The sequence below is a fragment of the Lissotriton vulgaris genome, chromosome 7 (assembly GCF_964263255.1).
Source record: "Lissotriton vulgaris chromosome 7, aLisVul1.2, whole genome shotgun sequence".
In the NCBI taxonomy this organism is placed as follows: domain Eukaryota; kingdom Metazoa; phylum Chordata; class Amphibia; order Caudata; family Salamandridae; genus Lissotriton; species Lissotriton vulgaris.
In genome coordinates this window covers 641795775-641813054 of record NC_141695.1, presented here as the reverse complement: position 1 = coordinate 641813054, position 17280 = coordinate 641795775, and the positions used below count along the sequence as shown (strand labels likewise).

Below are 17280 nucleotides of genomic sequence, written 5' to 3'. Positions count from 1 at the left end.
GCTTCATTTGTACAATTAAAACTATAGAACTGCTAACCTTGAATCCTGATGCCCACCATCAGTGCCAAATGCCTCTTGTTGAAGATTGACGTTTATCCATAGCATGAAAAATAAATTTTCTGAATACATGAATAACTTTGTCACAAATGTAAGATTTATATGTTTTAATTCTACCTGCAAGTGGTTCTGTCCGTACTTCAAAGAATGACGGGTTTAGGAAGTACCCTGTGCGGTTACACTGTACTTTAAGCAAAGCCGGTCAAACATATTGTAACTAATAGACCTCTGTAGCTTGCCATAACCCTCTTCACAAATTTGGCCACATCACCTTCTCCCTCACGGCCATAGGATGTTTTTGTGTATCCACGAGAAACCCACAGCCCTTATTTAATTTTTGTTTGATTAAGATTGGACTTTCTGCCAAATTTTACTAGATTTTGCTGGCTCCTACTAAACCCTAACTGGTTTGAGTCATGAGAGGAATTTTTCAGAAAAGATATGAGATCCCTGATGTAGATCCATGCATCTGCCTTTAGTAAGGCTGTGGGTAGTATAAGGAACAGAATGGAGGGTTTTATCGCAAATTCAGATTCACTGTAATGTCTGCTTCATAACGTTCTGGGCAACATGTGTGGCACGTGAGAGCTTCCCCTTTTTAATGTCTCAATCTTCCTCTTCTTTCGCTATAGTTCGTCCTAACCATGCGCTCTGATTCTCTGCAATTGAATGACTCTGTCTTGTTTGCACACCTCCCGGTTTTCCTTGAAATCATGTAATCCAAATACATCTTTTGATAATAGGAACAGAATTTCTGTAGTAGGGGTTCTCTGTGTATAGTCATAATCTAGTGAATAGTCCTGCTCATGTGCGTGGACCCCGGAGCCCGGAGCAATCAAAAATAATCTCTTAAGTTGTCAAGAAAAATGCAACCTGCACCAACACTTACATTTAAAGACAGATAATGCAGCCTATATCCATAGGCTGCACTGTCCAGCACTTCAACTAGAAATTCCACCAAAAAAAACTCACAAACAGCATAGCCTGTCCAGTGTTTTCCCCAGAGAAAACCTTCCTCTACCAGCCAAAAGCCTCTGGAATGATAGAGAAAGTAGTGGACAGACAAGCCCCATAGGCTGCCATTATGTGGCTCACAACAGGATACTGTGACTTTAAGAGAACCTTCCAGAACTCTCTCAGTATTCCAGAATGCACAGCAGGTCCCTTTTACTTTCAGTTCTTTTTTCCGGCTCCTGTAAGCAGGACCCTGAAGCATTGAGCTCTTCCTTACAAGGGTTTATTTGGTGATTTTATCACTTTTCTAGTGTTTGAGTGCTTTCATTTGAAGTACTTTTGTGCTTTCTTTCGTGTCTGTGTCTTTGAGCACTCTTTTATTTGTCATGCTTGCTTTGTTTGACAAATGCCCAAAGTGCTCGAGGAAGAAGGCCAAGTCTGACCCACACGAGGTGTGCATCATCTGCCTTCCCTCATCTCATGTCCCAGAGGAGTGTGACATTTGCCAGTCCTTCACCAACAGGACCCTGAGGGATAGGATGAAGATCAGGCTTCAAGGCCTGGAAGACAGGAAACTGAAGGCACAAGGTGGGTCTGGGCATACTTCATCTGCTCATGCTGAGGCCTCTGGAGGGCTCTCCAGGGGTAAGAAGTCCACCAAACGTCCATGTTCTCCGCCGGCGTCAATAGCACCGACAACGGCGTCGAGAGGGATGACAGTAGTCTGTTCCCCGTCTCCCCAGGGCTCTGGGTCGAGACGACGCCGACGTTCTGCGTCAAGGGATCTGACTAAACCGCTGTCGAGACCACCGGTGACTATATCTTCATCGTCGTGGTCGTGTCATCAACGTCAAAAGGCCCGGCGTCGGCGCTCGCCGTCGAGGCGACACCGCCGCTCGCCGCTGGCGAAAATGAGTAGGTCGTCGTCGAGGGGATCCTTGACGTCGAGGTATCGCAGGCGTTCGCCGTTGAGGAGGCGTTCGTCGTCGAGGAGGCGTTCGCCGTCGAGGAGGCAGCGTACGACGTCGAGAGAACGACGGTCGCCGTCGAGGTGGCGTTCTTCGACGCCAAAGAGACGCAGAAGGAGTTCTGGCGCCAGGAGTTTCTCTGGGTCCGCTAGGACGCGCCGGCGGGCGCTGATAGGCTCTGCCTCTCCATCGCCTCCGCCTAAGAAAAGGGAGTCACAGGGCTCTGTGTACTTCGAGGTATATACACCTCCTAAGCCGAGGACACCTTCCCCTCCTCCTCCGTTACCCAAGGATCCTCCACCGCGGAATCCCACTCCGCCTCCGCTTCCCCCTCCTCACTTTCATCCTCTGCTTCCTCCTTCTGGACCGCCGGTGGCTCCGCCAAGAATGGCTTCACTGCTGGGGTACCCGACACCGCCTAAGGGAACTCCTCAGCCGAGGCCCCCGGTCAGGCCGCAGTCACCTGCTCCTGTGAGGCCTGTGGAGCATCCGAAGTCGCCTGCTCCTGTGAGGCCTGTGGAGTGGCCGAAGCCTAGAAGATCGCGTTCTTTTTACTTGTTGACTGACCTGAGAATCGCTGAAGCAGAGCTGCCTCTCTATTCAGCCGGTATGTCATGGAAAGCGCTCTGCTTCTAAGCTCTGCACAGAGCTGAATGCAGTCCTTGGTGATCCGAATGCAGCTTTCAGCATCAACACGCTTTATAGAATGCTGGGACCTGGAATGCCAATACTATTTTTTCCAAAGTGACAGCCATTATTTTGGTTAGTGCATGTAATATTCAATCATTTTACAGTGAATATCACTCTACCTGCCTATTTGAATATTCCAGAATGGAGGGATAATAGAATTTCTTTCATATTATTTTATTAGACTTTTATTGTAGCCATTACCAGAAGGCCTCTGGGAAGAGAACAGCAGTAAAGATTTACAGTAGATGGTTAAACGTACATACATGAACGAATGATTTATTTTTGCTGTCCACCCAGGCCGATGACTGAGCTTCCAAGGATCCACCCTGGGACGCCTAGATGGGAGAGGGGGGAGTCAGAGAATATATTCACGTAGTTCAAAGGCGAAGCCATGAAAAGAAAATGTTTAACTACGCTGCCAATCACGTCAGATGAAACACGTTTTGGAACGGTCAGAAAATTAGGAATTTGAATGAGGCAATGCCCCGGAGGGGAAGGCGTACCCGGGCCTATGGCAACGGAGGGCGAGGCCGGGACTTATTCCAGAATGTTCTTCCCCAGAAATAGCAGAAATGCGATAATGAATGACTACAGGGGGATACAGAGGCAGATAAGATGAGCGGAGCATAAATTAAACGGCATGTGACAGTAGCACAATTAACAAAGCCGGAGCATGGAAAAGTAATAGAGAGCGATGTTGAAATTTGGAGCAATAAAGATGCAGTAAACTAGAGGTGAGAGACGCTTTTATTCTGCTCAGTGCTAGTCTGTAATTACAAATGAGCGTGGCACCACTATCAGCGCTCTCTTGCAAGCACCTTCTGGGCTTGCTCGGTCCAACATGGGGCTAGCAGGATCTTTTTCAGATCTCCCTTTCACTTCCAGTGCAGCTCCACCACCACTTTATAAGTTAATTTTCGAGAAAGTACAGTAAATTGTGTCCCCCACCGCCGCTTGGCGGGCTTGGTTCCTGGGGTGGGCGCCATCGTTGAGAGGGGCAGAGCAGCTTCCTTCCGCCAGCGCTTGACTGTGCATGAGTCAGCGAGGGGACGCCTACTTAAGGCGAGTCCTTGGCGTTTTCCAGCAGACAAGGTAGCGGAGCGCTTTGTTACAGGAGCGCGTTGCGTGTTGACCGCTTTTAAACTGCATTTTGTGTGTTTAATTTGTGCTGCGCGTTAGCAATTAGTAGACAGTTGGGCTTTTTAAAATTCCCTCTTACCCGCACAGTAAATTGTGTCCCCCACCGCCGCTTGGCGGGCTTGGTTCCTGGGGTGGGCGCCATCGTTGAGAGGGGCAGAGCAGCTTCCTTCCGCCAGCGCTTGACTGCGCATGAGTCAGCGAGGGGACGCCTACTTAAGGCGAGTCCTTGGCGTTTTCCAGCAGACAAGGTAGCGGAGCGCTTTGTTACAGGAGCGCGTTGCGTGTTGACCGCTTTTAAACTGCATTTTGTGTGTTTAATTTGTGCTGCGCGTTAGCAATTAGTAGACAGTTGGGCTTTGTAAAATTCCCTCTTACCCGCACAGTAAATTGTGTCCCCCACCGCCGCTTGGCGGGCTTGGTTCCTGGGGTGGGCGCCATCGTTGAGAGGGGCAGAGTAGCTTCCTTCCGCCAGCGCTTGACTGCGCATGAGTCAGCGAGGGGACGCCTACTTAATGCTCCTCCCTTCCGTAGCGGGATCGCGGAGCGGGCGCGCCCTCGCGTGGCCGGAGTCGTGCCAGAGTCCTGCCCGTCTGCGCCCGTCCGCGGCAGGGCGTGCTGGACGTGGCTGGACTCTGACCCCTCTCCTGGCCGTACTCCTGTTCATCATGCGGTGTTACACCAGAGACAGTCTGGATGCCATCAACCGGTCCTGGGTGACTTGTACTGCGCCTCGTGTGGATCCCTTATGCGGCCCTTTTTCGTGTGGATGCGGATGTTTTACACTGCCTGCCCCCGTAAGTAGGAACTGCAGGGAGGCCACTCGTGCGGCCATCAGCCCACAGCCTTTTATCAGCATATGGAATCTTAATGCCAGGTCGCTTGTCAGGCATCATCTAGATATTCTCGACCTGCTAGATGAGGATTTGCCTGATCTATTCTGCTTGACGGAGACCTGGCTGCAGGATGCCGATACCGCCGCTGTCAATCTGGCCTTCCCGCCGGAATACTCGGTATTCACTCTAAACCGAGTCTCAAGAGGCGGGCTGCGAAAGCGCAATGTTTAAGGTAGCTATTACACCTAACTTCACCCTGTCGGGGCTATTGATTTATCGGCCCCCGGGGGGTGAAGTGGCTTTTAGAGCGGCGCTACCTGACGCCATCAGTGAACTGGCTACGGGGTGCTCCAATTTTTCCATCATTGGAGATTTAAATCTGCATTTTGACAACTTAACCAGCCCCACGGTGTCCAGTTTTGTGGCAGATCTTGAGGCGCTCCAGCTGACTCAGCTGGTGGCACAGCCCACCCATTCAGGGGGTCATACCCTTGATCCGTTTTTTACTAATCTTACGGAAGCCTGCATTACCAGCTACACACCTCTAGCATGGACTGATCATTACTTGATACAGATCCATTGCCCTACTCCGGCTATTCAACCCAAGCCAGTGGTGTGTTCTATTCCAAGACGACGCTGGAATAAACTTAAGCTGGATGGGTTTTTCCACCTCCTATTGGCCGACCCATTTGACATCACTGGGTCGACTGACCAGGTCTATGACAGGTTTTGTAATTGGGTATCCAGGGCTTTGGACACTCTTATCCCCTTGGTACGCTGTGAAACTGGGACCGGCAAAGCAAGCCCCTGGTACGATGACTCGCTGCGTGCATTGAAGGTCTCCTGTAGGCGGGCAGAGCGGGCCTGGCGTAAATCTTACAACAGCACGAAAAAAGTTCTCTACCTGTCTACTGTGAAATTGTATCACCGGGCGGTATGCAGAACTCGTGCCGCCTTTTATGCTGCACAATTCAGGACTAGCTCGAACCCGTCTAAGGCTATTTTTAAGGTATTGAAAGACCTTACTGCCAAAAAGGTAACAACGACGTACCAGAGCTCTGTTGAGCACTGTGAAAAATTGGCAGAGTTCTTTCTGGAAAAGGTGAATGCCATTTATCGGGCCTTTCCTTTGGCAACTCCCTCGGCTAATCCACCTGTTAAGCCGCTATCATCTGAGGGATTGCATTCCTTTCCGGTCTTAACATCTGATAGTCTAGACACATTGGCCCGTCAAGTGAAGTCTGGGTCCCCAGAGGATCCACTTTGCCCAGACTCGTTCAAAGACTTAGCGGTACATGATATCTCACCGCTATGTTCTCTGATCAACTCGTCATTGACATCTGGTAATGTTCCACTGAAGTGGAAGCGAGCCATGGTTCGTCCCATCCTGAAGAAACCCAGCCTGGACGGCAGCAAGCCTGAGAGCTATCGGCCGATCTCACTCCTGCCGTGGCCGGCTAAGGTTACGGAGGCGCATGTAAATGCAGTCCTCTCGGAACATCTCCGCCGCGCAGATATCCTCGATGCAACGCAGAATGGGTTTAGGGCTGGTCATAGCACGGAGACGGCTCTGCTTTACATGGTGGAGCACCTTCGCTCCGTGCTTGACGCGGGACATACGGCAGCGCTTGTGCTATTAGATCTGAGCGCTGCCTTCGATACTGTCTCGCACCCGATCCTTTTGCGGCGCCTAGAGGAGGCTGGTGTAACCGGTATCGCTCTCCAGTGGTTCCGGTCGTTTTTAGCCAACCGGGCCTTTAGCGTGACCGTCCCACCTTACCAGTCCAAATTCCATCCGTTGAACCTGGGGGTCCCCCAAGGCTCCTCGCTGAGCCCTACGTTGTTCAATCTTTACTGAGGTTGTCAGGCAATGGGGTATGACGATGGTGTCATACGCCGATGACACCCAGCTAGCGGTCACGATCAGCAGGGATGCCGAAGTCGATGCCCCCAGGTTTCAACAAGGACTGAGGGCGGTCGCCAGCTGGATGACGTCCAACTGTCTCCAGCTGAACGCTAGTAAGACCGAGGTCATGGTCTTTGGCAGACAGCCGGATCTTTGGGGAGAGAGATGGTGGCCAGGGGAGCTGGGTCCCGCTCCCATCCCAGTTGCCGAGCTCAAGAACCTCGGGGTCTGGCTGGACCCTTCCCTGACGTTTGTGTGTCACACCAAACGCACGGCGGCCTGTTGCTTTGGCATCCTGCGCGGGCTCCGTCCAGTGCTTAAGTTCTTCGATGCCCCCACCAGGCAACACATGATCCAAGCCACTGTCATCTCCAGGCTGGATTATGCGAGTTCCTTACTGGCTGGTTTGAATCAGGCAGAGATCGGGCGTTTACAACGGATCCAGAACGCCGCAGCAAGAGCGGTGGTAGGCCTCCCAAGATTCTGTCCTACCTCCAGTACCCTGCGGTCTCTGCATTGGCTCCCGGTGGCCCAGCGGATCCAGTTTAAGGTCCTCTGTGTCGCCTATAAAATTCTGAAGGGGTCCCCAGCAACGATTCTTATGGCCCTTCTAGCCCATTACACCCCAGCTCGACCCTTAAGATCTGCGGACCTAGAACTGGCTGTTGTGCCGCGCTTTAAGCGGAGTAGGGCAGGAGGACGTTCGTTCCGAGTGCGCGCGGCGGTCCTGTGGAACTCCCTGCCCCCGGTGATCCGCGCTATGAGTGATCTGTTTTCCTTTCGCCGTGCGGTGAAAACCTTTTTATTCCCTTAGTCTGTTTACACTGTTTGTTTATTGTTTAGTTGTGTTGTGCAGCTGCCTTGTCAGGCGCCAGGACGCTCCTTAGCTGGAGCATCTGTGCGCCAAATAAAAACGCATAACATAACAGAACACCTTTTGTTCCCCTGAACTAGGCAGCAGTTTCCTAGATTTATCCTGGATTTCAAGCAGTTCTCAACAAACTGCAACGATTTAAAAAAAAGAAAAAAGTTGGATTAAAGTGTTCAGTTGTTCGCAAGTATAGCCAATACACTTTTCAAATTTAAATATAATAATTGTATTTGTATATGTGTTACATGTATACAGGGCTCAAGTCCTAAAAAATTTAGGTGGGCAGGAAGTGACATCACAAAAGGAAGTGGCATAACGGCAGGAAGTGACATCACAACAGGAGGTGACATCACATGTGAGGCAGATCTATCATTTGCACATATTGCAAGATTTAAAAATTGAAGCTGCTCAATACTTAAGCCTGTGACTTAAGGTCCCTGTTTGGGGGAATTAACAGCCCTTAGGTGGTTAAACAACAGCATAGAAATGTAAGTGTTAATTGTGGTTTGTAGCGCGACAATTGTAACTCGAGTTACCCTCTGACTGATTTTTACTGGTGTGACCAATATTTTAATGTCTTGGTTGGTACAAAAAAAGCTAGGAAAAATCACCTAAATCTGTTTTTCCTCTAATCAGTACATATTTAAAATATAAACAGAAAACACTTTAACATGTGTCCTAGAGCTGCCTGAATGATCCATGACTGATAGTTGAAGTAACAGACAGCAAAGCATATTAAAATGGATACTGACGATATTATATACCATACTGCCAAATTTATATAACGTCCTATTAACTCTCATGTCTGACCGTTTGCAAAATCCTAAAAGGTGGATAGATAGCCGGGATGTTTCTCCGAGATATTTAACGTTTATTAGGATGTTGGCGAGGAGGTGGGGGTACATGGGCTCTTTATGCCTCTCGTATGCTGAGAGCAAATGCCAAGCTTGACACATCTCCCTGTGCTACCCAGACAACTCGTCCCAGAACACACAGACTGCCTGTCTAGTACTCTGCACTAACAGGAGAAGCACCATTCACCTGGCGGGTCCTGCCTTCAGAAAAAGAGGTGCCTGGAAGAGTTTCTCTGTCTTCGTAGGGGTGGGTGCCTGGCAGGCAAAGGGTCCCTGGCTTAAAACGTGTGTCTGACGGAGGGTCCCTTCCAAAATAGAGGTGGGTTTCTGGCTGTCAGAGGGCCCTTGGCTCCAGCCAGAAAAGGGTGTCTAGCAGTGTGTCTCTTACTATGTAGGGGTGGGTGCCTGGCAGGGAAAGGGTTCCTGGCTAAAGAAAAAGGGATTGTGGCTGAGGTCTCATCCTAAATAGAGGTCGGTGCCATGCAATAAGAAGGACCCGTGCTCTAGAAGATGGGTGCCTGGCAGAGTCTTTTTCTGTATAGAGGGGGGTGACTCGCAGGCAGAGGGTTCCGCTTTACAGAAGAGTACCTCACAGACGGTCTCTGCTTTTCTAGAGAAGGGTTATTAAAACTGCCTTTCAAATTCCCGTCCTATCACAGGCTTGCCGTGTCTTGTTATGTTATGTTATTTTGTGTCTTTTATAGCGCTCGGCTACTCAAGAGTGTCCCGGCGCTTTATTGACAACCTGAAAAAGACAAACACAACACACAGAATAAAAGAAACAGGGTCAGCAGAATACGGTGATCTAGGAAGCAAAATGCCAAGTTTTCAGGCCCTTCCTGAAAGCCAACAGATTTGAGGTGCTACGAAATGCCAGGGGCAGGGAGTTCCAAAGCTGTGGGGCCCTGAGCATAAAGGAACGACCTCCCATACGTGCCTTCCTCACACGAGGAATGATGGCGAGGAACAGCGACTCTGACCTCAAAGAACGGGAAGGACGATAGGAGACGAGCCTCTTCTGAAGATATTTAGCCCCTGTGGCATAAAAGGCCTTGTGTGCAAGAGTTAAGCCTTTGAAAACTATCCGCTGTCGGATAGGCAGCCAATGAAGCGACTGCAGCAGGCCAGAGACTCTGACTCGCCTATTCAGGCCAAAAATGGCACGCGCTGCCGCATTCTGGACCACCTGCATCCGTTGCAGGAGGTATTCCGGCAGGCCAACATATAGGACGTTGGAATAGTCCAGTCTTGAACCGATCAAGGCCTGTACCGTAGTCCTCCTGTGGTCCTCAGAAAGCAAAGGGAAAAACTTCCGAAGCATACGGAGAAGACCAAAGCAGGTGCCAGTGAGGGCAAGGATCTGAGATCTTAAAGTCAGGCCATTGTCAATTTTGATCCCCAAATTCTTAGCTGACTGAGACGACCACCCCGGAGGAGACATGTCGGCAGGCCACCATACCTGCCAGTCCGGATCGGATTGACAACCGAAGAAGAGCACCTCCGATTTATCTGAGTTGCACTTGAGGCTGTTCAGTTGGAGCCAATTAAAAACAGCCCAAAGGCACTCACGGATACTCTCTCCATCAAAATCCTCACCTTTCCGACAGGTAAAGAGCAGCTGGGTGTCATCTGCGTAGGATACGATCTGGGCCCCGAAGGACTCTGCCAGAGCCGCCAGAGGGCTCATAAAGATGTTAAAAAGAGTCGGGCTCAGTACCGAGCCCTGCGGGACTCCGACTCCCAATGGCGCATCTCAGCAGAGCAAGAGGAGGCCCAGACCGTTTGTCGGCGGCCGGCCAGAAAAGATGTAAACCAGCTGAGCACCGTCCCCCTCAGACCGATCTCATGAGGTCTGATGAGCAGATCCTCATGGGGGACGGTGTCGAAGGCCGCCGACAAGTCAAGCATGATCAGCATGGCTCTGCCACCCGAGTCCAGCGTCTCCTTGATGGCCTCAGACACCTCCAGTAGCGCCGTCTCAGTGCTGAGATTAGGACGAAAGCCCGATTGAGTGGAATGAAGCAGATCGTATGATTCCAGAAAATTAGAAAGCACATTATGCACGTGCTTCTCCAGGGTCTTAGCCAATGCAGGGAGGAGAGAAATAGGTCTGTAATTGGCCAAGACCTCTGGGTCCAGACCAGGCTTCTTGATAAGGGGAATGACCATAGCCTGTTTCCAAGCCGAAGGGACCACACCCTGGCTCAAAGAAAGATTCAAGAGGGGATTGACCAACGGATTTACCACTACCGCCATCTTCGCCAAAAATTTGGCCGGACATGGGTCAAGCGGCGATCCAGATTCAAGATTGGCCAAAAGTGTCAGTGACGAAGCAATTGAAATAGGCGGAAAGTCTGACAGGACTGGCCCTAAGGGAACCAAAGGCCCTGGACCAACCTCCAAGCAAGGGGAGGCAACGGCCGGCCGTGGTGGAAAGGAGTCCTGAATAAGCTTAATCTTTGTGGTGAAAAAGCATGCAAGATCCGATGCCCACGTCTCAGTGGGGGCAGTCTGGGTCACATTCGACCGTGGGGCAATAAATTCCCTAACGATCGTGAAGATCTCTCTTATGAAAATCACCTGAAACTGTGTCGCCTCCGAGCTTAAGGACTATTTAGAAGGAAACGGTCTTATCTGTATCTTTCACCCTAGTTTCCTCTCTGGTCACAGCACTGAAGGAGACAACGGGGGAAAAAGCGAGCATAAAGGCACAAAAACAAGGGAAAACGAGTCGAACAGAGGGTAGAAAGGCACAAAAACAGGGGAAAAACAGGGGAAACTGCGGGCAGAAAGGCACAAAAACAAGGGAAAAATGGGGGAAACAGCGGGCAGAAAGGCACAAAAACTTACCTTAAAAGTGAAACGGTCGCCAAGCCAAAAATGGTTTCCTAGGTGACGATAGATGCAGGAAGGGAAGTCTCCAGCAGGTCAGGCAGCAGGCGAGGCCATGCAGGGACTAAGAACCGAGTTGATATCTGGATCCGGTCAAAAGGGAAAGGAGCCAGAGCAAGAAAAGCCCGAAAAATAAAGGGCATGCGCCGAGAGCGGGACTGCTGAGGTGCAAAAACACCCACCGAGTGACGTCTGCTATGACCACTGATTGGTCGCAGACGTCTCTGTTCCACTGGTAGGTCAGAGTCAGACTCCCCACAAGGTTAAGAAGGGGTGGGACGGGTTGCGTGAGCTGCGATAGGCGTAGTTAACAGAGCGTAGTGATCAGCAAGCTTCACCCGGAAATGTGTGCTTTGGTTGGTGTGTGCTTAATCGCGTTTTGAAGGAGCAGACCAGCGCAGGGGGGGACGGGGTTTTAATAAGAAAGCAGGAGGGATGGCGTCCCCCCTGGAAAATGAGTGGGGGGACGCCATCCCACTGCGTGGTACCCCGACTCGAGCCCTGCATGAATAGTTGCGGTGGTTGGAGTCCGATTCAAATGGGCGTCACTGCGGCTAAAAGACTCACAACCCTTGTCCCTCAACTGTATCACTGGCAGGGAGCTGACAGTAGCAAAGGAGGCGGGGATTGTCACAGAATATTCGAACCCGTGTGACGTTCTTCCGCGTGCATGAGGCAAGCTCGTTAGTCTTGGCTAGCAGCAGCCGTTTGCTTGGGCAGCCCCTGTCGGGCGTGTGTGCATAGCAGCTCCTGGAGCCACGGACAACTAGCTGCTGTCTGAGGCCTAATACTGTAAGTTGTGTGCGTGTGAGGGGAAGGGGGGGTTGGCGCGGCCCTGAAAAGTGGCGGCGCACGCACACTAGCGAGTGGCAAATGGCAGCTGTGCACGTCACGCGTGCTTTTGTGCGCATAATAGCAAGCTGGTCGCCGCTTTGTTAGCACTTTTCAAAGCACCTACTTAATGTCTCGACCAGACCAGCAATGCGCTGGATCAGGCCGAGACCTAAAAAAGGACCCAATAGGAGTGAGATTGCATGACGCAGAGTTCACGGTGAAAGGTCGAGGCAGGAGTTACTTCTGAATGGTTAAAGGAAAAGCGTCTTACACAGAGGCCTTCAGAACACGAGAGGCCAAAAAAAACTGGAATGCTAAACTGGTAACCATTAAGAAAGTGGGAAAAATGCAATTGCATTGAAACTATCAAATGGAATTTAAAAGAAGCGAAAATGCATTCTTATTGAAAGTTATTGGAATGATATACGAGAAAATAATCAGACTAAGAACAACCAAATTACATAGATAGGAGGCAATCCGCATGAGAGACTGGAGGAAAGGAATAGAAGGTAATCCAAATACTAAAGCAATTATCCCCTGAATTTGAAATAGAGACTGCTGTCCTATTGGGAGTAACTGCATGCAAGCCCAAGTGGAAACATCTTAATGCATTCAGAATGAGTGTTCAGGAGCAATGTAAGAGATCAGGAGTAAAAATGAAAGGTAAGGAGGATAGGCATTTAGAAACCAAAAAATAAGGACGCTTGAATGATGGAGATGGTTATTATTGAAACGTACTGAAAGAATGGTAGAGGCTGCCAGATTTAAAATAAGACTAGGCATTCACAATCAAAAACAGCAGGAAAATTGGCTCGATATTAAGAAAATCGGATCAAAAGAAAAGGAAGCCTGCCCGAATGAAACAGACTGGTAGGCATTTATGATGAACAAGAGACTGGGGGATTCAGAATAAGGAGGAGAGAGAAGCAATATGAAGAAAATTGACTGAATGAGAATCTGAAACTACAAAATTATACGGAATACTATGAGAGACTGATTCCGAGAGGAAGCAACACTAACAATGAGACAGGTGGAGGCATTCAGAAAAAGACGGCAGTTACTCGGGAACTAAGGGAAATACCAGAATGGATTCAGAAAGGACTGTAAACTATCAGAATTAGAAACAAGAGGCAGTTAAAATGAGAACGAAGTGACTTCTTCAATAAAAAATGAAAGCAAATTAAAATTGATGGCTAACAGTGGTACTTTTGTTTATTGCAGAAAGGAGATATTCGGACGAAAAGAAGAGAAAGCGAAAACCGTCCACTGAAGAAAAATTGAGAGAAATTGCAAATAACGAGCCAATGGAGTGTGGGACTATCAACGAGGTCAATGGGACCAGTGAAGACATTAAATCTGAAGGTGAAACTCAGTCCAATTAAAACTGATCTGATATGACCTCAGATCAGATGGAGGTAAGTGTATTTCTTTCATTGTTTAGAGCTTTTGTTACTGGTTGACAGTGCAGTGTAAGTATGCACGGATGAAGATGGAAGTAAGCGGATCAAGAAAACGTACTAAAGCATCCTATGAAGAAATACAGTGTAGTCCTGCAAAACATTTTGAGGTACATTTTGTCTCCGCTCTGTTGTAGCAGACTTGACCCCACTTAGCGTGCCTCTTTAAAAAATGTATTTAGCTTTCATTGTGACCTGATACATGCAACCTCACCTGAGACATGCAAACTGCAGCGTCTATTCTATTTTTTCTCTCATAATGATAACTGTTTTGAATGTATAGTCTTCTTTTGGCATTATAGAGACCACTTCATAACAATTAATGCTTCTGGGTAACATTCTGGGCTATTTTGCTTTATTTCAACTGTTAGTATTGATTTTGTCAAGGATGTTTCTAGTATTTTTATTGCCTTGAATTCTAATGCAGTGTGTTCTATAACTCGAGAGCCAGTAGCATTGGATTGATGGAAGTGTAGGGCTTATGAATTATTGCAGCTGTCTACCATACCTCACACAGCGTTGGTGTTGTGAGCAGCCCATGAAAAGGCAAATTAAAAATCAAGGATTCAGTCAAACTAAGCAGGTACTCATGCCAGGTACTCCTTTCTCTACCGACATCCATGTTTGCATTATGTTATTTGTAATATAAGATTGTTGTATGTATATATATATTGAAAATTATTTTGTTTACTTGGTGAAAATTGTTTATTTTGTTAACTGAATGCAACTTTCTTTCAACTGTACATGATGGTGATGCACAGGCTGGCATTACTGTTTTTTTGTTTCATGCATTAAACACCCCTATAAATGCAAGCCTATAAAACACATCTGATCACTTTGCCTTTTTAGGGATTATACCTTCTAAACATTAACAATTGTAGGACAGATGGCTGGGGCCGTTACCAATACAATAACTAAATATATTTCTCTTGTGGGAACTGCAAAGTTATAAATGTTCACATGGCAGTTCTCACCAATTTACCCACTCGCTGCCTTATTAACTACAGATGCAACTTTTTATGGAGATAATGGCATAGAAACAGTTTTTGTCGTTTAATGATCTCTTTAGAGATTTGTCAGTCTTTTGAAGATATACCATTGAAATGCCATTCTATCTTATTTTTATATATTCAAATATATCCGGGACATATATGTAGCACAGTTAGTTTCATTATGGTAATATGAATGTCAAACCTTTTTTGTGCATTATCTAATTTGTCTCTGCCTTAAATTTTGCCTCATAGAATGGAGCTGTGAAGCGGAAAGAAATCCTCAAGAATACCCCAGCTGAATATCTTCTTAAAATGAGGTGAAAGAAATATATAGTGGCTTAGAAAAACATGAGGTCCACTGTGTTTTTTTTCTCTCCCTCACAAAATGCATTTCAACACTAATGTCTAATATCTCAGGTCAGAGAAATGTGTTAAATTAGCGTAAATGCTGTTGAGAGAGAGAAATTGAGGTCCTACATCTGTTTCTGTCAAGACATTTAAATCTATATGCGCAGTTCCTAAACCTGTGGTTTGCACAATATGTTGCCGAGTTTTCAGTATTGGGTATTAAAAAGAATAACTTGATATTACATTGTATAAACCAAGATAAAATGAATTAATGTGTATTCGTTGGCTGTTAGCTACTTCATCCATGAGAGGGAAAAACCTGTTCTCTTTTCCACTGTAATTCCGATGTTCAATATTCAACATTTTTATCAAATAAATTTATTGTGGTAAAATAAACATGCTGCTTGACTCTTATTTTTGTATAAGATGTATTTTCATTTTATGACCTGCAGTTTCTATAGTTTGTTGGCAAATTAGTGATTCAGTAAATGGTGATAAAGGTAAGTGAAGATTTCTGGAATAAGACCTTTTGGTCTGTCTGATAGTAAACTGCCTAAAGTTCTACTTGGTGATTGGAAAGAGTTGGCCTTATAAAGTCTCAACCATAAGGGAGCCAAAAGTAGATGTTCTGAGGGGGAAAGTCCCCAGGCAACTTCTACTAAAGGAAGGGAAGGGAGGATTGGGAAATGAGGCCTGGAAGAAGCATGCACCAAAAAGAAAGACTCCCATCTCATCGTGTTCACGACTAAAGAGTAAGAGCTTGGAGGTGAGGCCACCTAGCATATGAAAACCAACCGTTTCAGCACAGAATGGCCAACTTTATTTAGCTGGTGCCAGCCAGCCCAATAATAAGTATTATTCACACAAGTAGAGCTATGTAACTCAAACTTCTAAAACTTGCCATTGGTTTAGTGAGAAATTAGATCGGTTGCAGTAAATTTGCATCATGCAGATTCCTGTGCAAACTTAAGTTCAAGCTGCATTCAAGTAGAAGGGCTTTCAGTGTCACACTGAGAAATTAACCAACAAATCAAATACAATTATATACAGTAAAGGACTTTTGGCCCCACAAAAATGACAGTGGTAGATTTGCAAACCATGAAGGTTTAATAGGAGATTAGTAAAATTACAAATTCAAATAAGTTGAAAATCAGTAATCAATTCATAAGTGCATTAGTCAATGTGATTTTAAATCAATTTAAAATCACAAATACAAAGACAAACTTTTAAATGTATCATAAAGTAAATCAAAGCGGGGCGTGGCCAGCAGCATGGCCGGCTAGGACATGCCTTGCCGGAGCTCCGGCCGAGCTGCATCGAAATCAGACGGAAAATACAACCCCAGGAAGCACAAACATCACCCAGCTGAGCCCGGGACTTGCTAGCAGCTGGGGAGCGCACCGGGACGGCAGAAACACGCTGGGCCCGCCCGAAAACAGAAAGAAACTAAGCCGGGTCCAGAGAACACTGTGGGCTAAAGATGGCGGCCGCGACGCCCGGCTGATGCGGAGGCGCCGAGGAGCACATCCGCAGCCCTGAAAAAGCAGAAATCCGCAATCCGAGACACCGCAACGTCCAGACCTGCCCAGTGGTACGGTGTAACCGCGACTGGAGCGCCCGGAGGGGGATCGGAGGTGACGCCGGAGACCGGCCGCCTTTACCAAGATGTCAGCCGGCAAGATCGATACCCGATGACGGGAAGCAGGGGCCGTTTGCAGCCGTCCCCGCATCGAGGCGAGGCGGGGGGACGGCGGTGGCTGGGAGCGGAGGAGCGGTGGTGTTGCCTGTGGGCGGAAGCAGCAACCAGCGGAGACCGCGAGGCGCAGGAGTCTGGGACGTCCGCGGCCACCTGGGGCACCTACACTGGTGTGGCGGCGGCGGATCGAGGTAGCCCCGGGGGGGGCGCACTGCAGCGGCGGCGGCCGGCTGGTGAGAACCATTGATTTAGCCCTGCGGCTTTACCCGCCTCGCCACCTCCCCACCTGCCCCCCCCTGCCACCGGAGCACTGCACTGGCAACTGGGCTCTTGGTCTATGGGACACCCGCAGCCCTGAAGAGAAGACATCCACAAGCGGCGACACCGCTACGTGCAGCCCCGCCAAGCGGTTCAGTGTGGCTGCGGCTGGGGTGCCTGGAGGGGGATCGGAGGTGGTGCTGGAGACCGGCCGCCTTTACCAAGATGGCGGTCGGCGCGACCGATACCCAGTGACGGGAGGCCGGGGCCGTTCGCTGCCGTCCCCACACTGAGGCGAGGCGGGGGGACGGCGGAGGCTGAGAGCGGAGGAGCGGTGGTGTGGCCCGCAGGTGGAGGAGGCGACCAGCGGAGACAGCGAGGCGCAGAAGTCTGAGATGCCCACGGCTGCCCGGGGCAGCTACACTGGTGTGGCGGCGGCGACTGGAGATAGCCCGGGGGGACGCACAGCAACAGCGGAGGCCGTTGGGTGAGAGCCTTTGATTTCGCCCTCCGGCTCTACCTGCCTCACA

The 17280-nt window shown here is 48.8% G+C and overlaps 1 protein-coding gene across 2 annotated transcripts in view; it reads left to right on the top strand.

Moving 5' to 3' along the window:
* Positions 1 to 15192, top strand: part of LUC7L3 (LUC7 like 3 pre-mRNA splicing factor) — a 229806-nt gene extending 214614 nt beyond the window's left edge. The window contains exons 10-11 of one of the 2 annotated variants that reach the window (XM_086930848.1): positions 13221 to 13414; positions 14701 to 15192. In XM_086930848.1, the coding sequence (XP_086786974.1) occupies positions 13221 to 13381 (161 nt within the window). In that variant the 3' untranslated portion in view covers positions 13382 to 13414; positions 14701 to 15192. The remainder of the gene's footprint in view (positions 1 to 13220; positions 13415 to 14700) is intronic. The other variant, XM_086930847.1, reaches the window with a different exon arrangement.
* The last annotated feature ends 2088 nt before the right edge of the window (positions 15193 to 17280 follow it).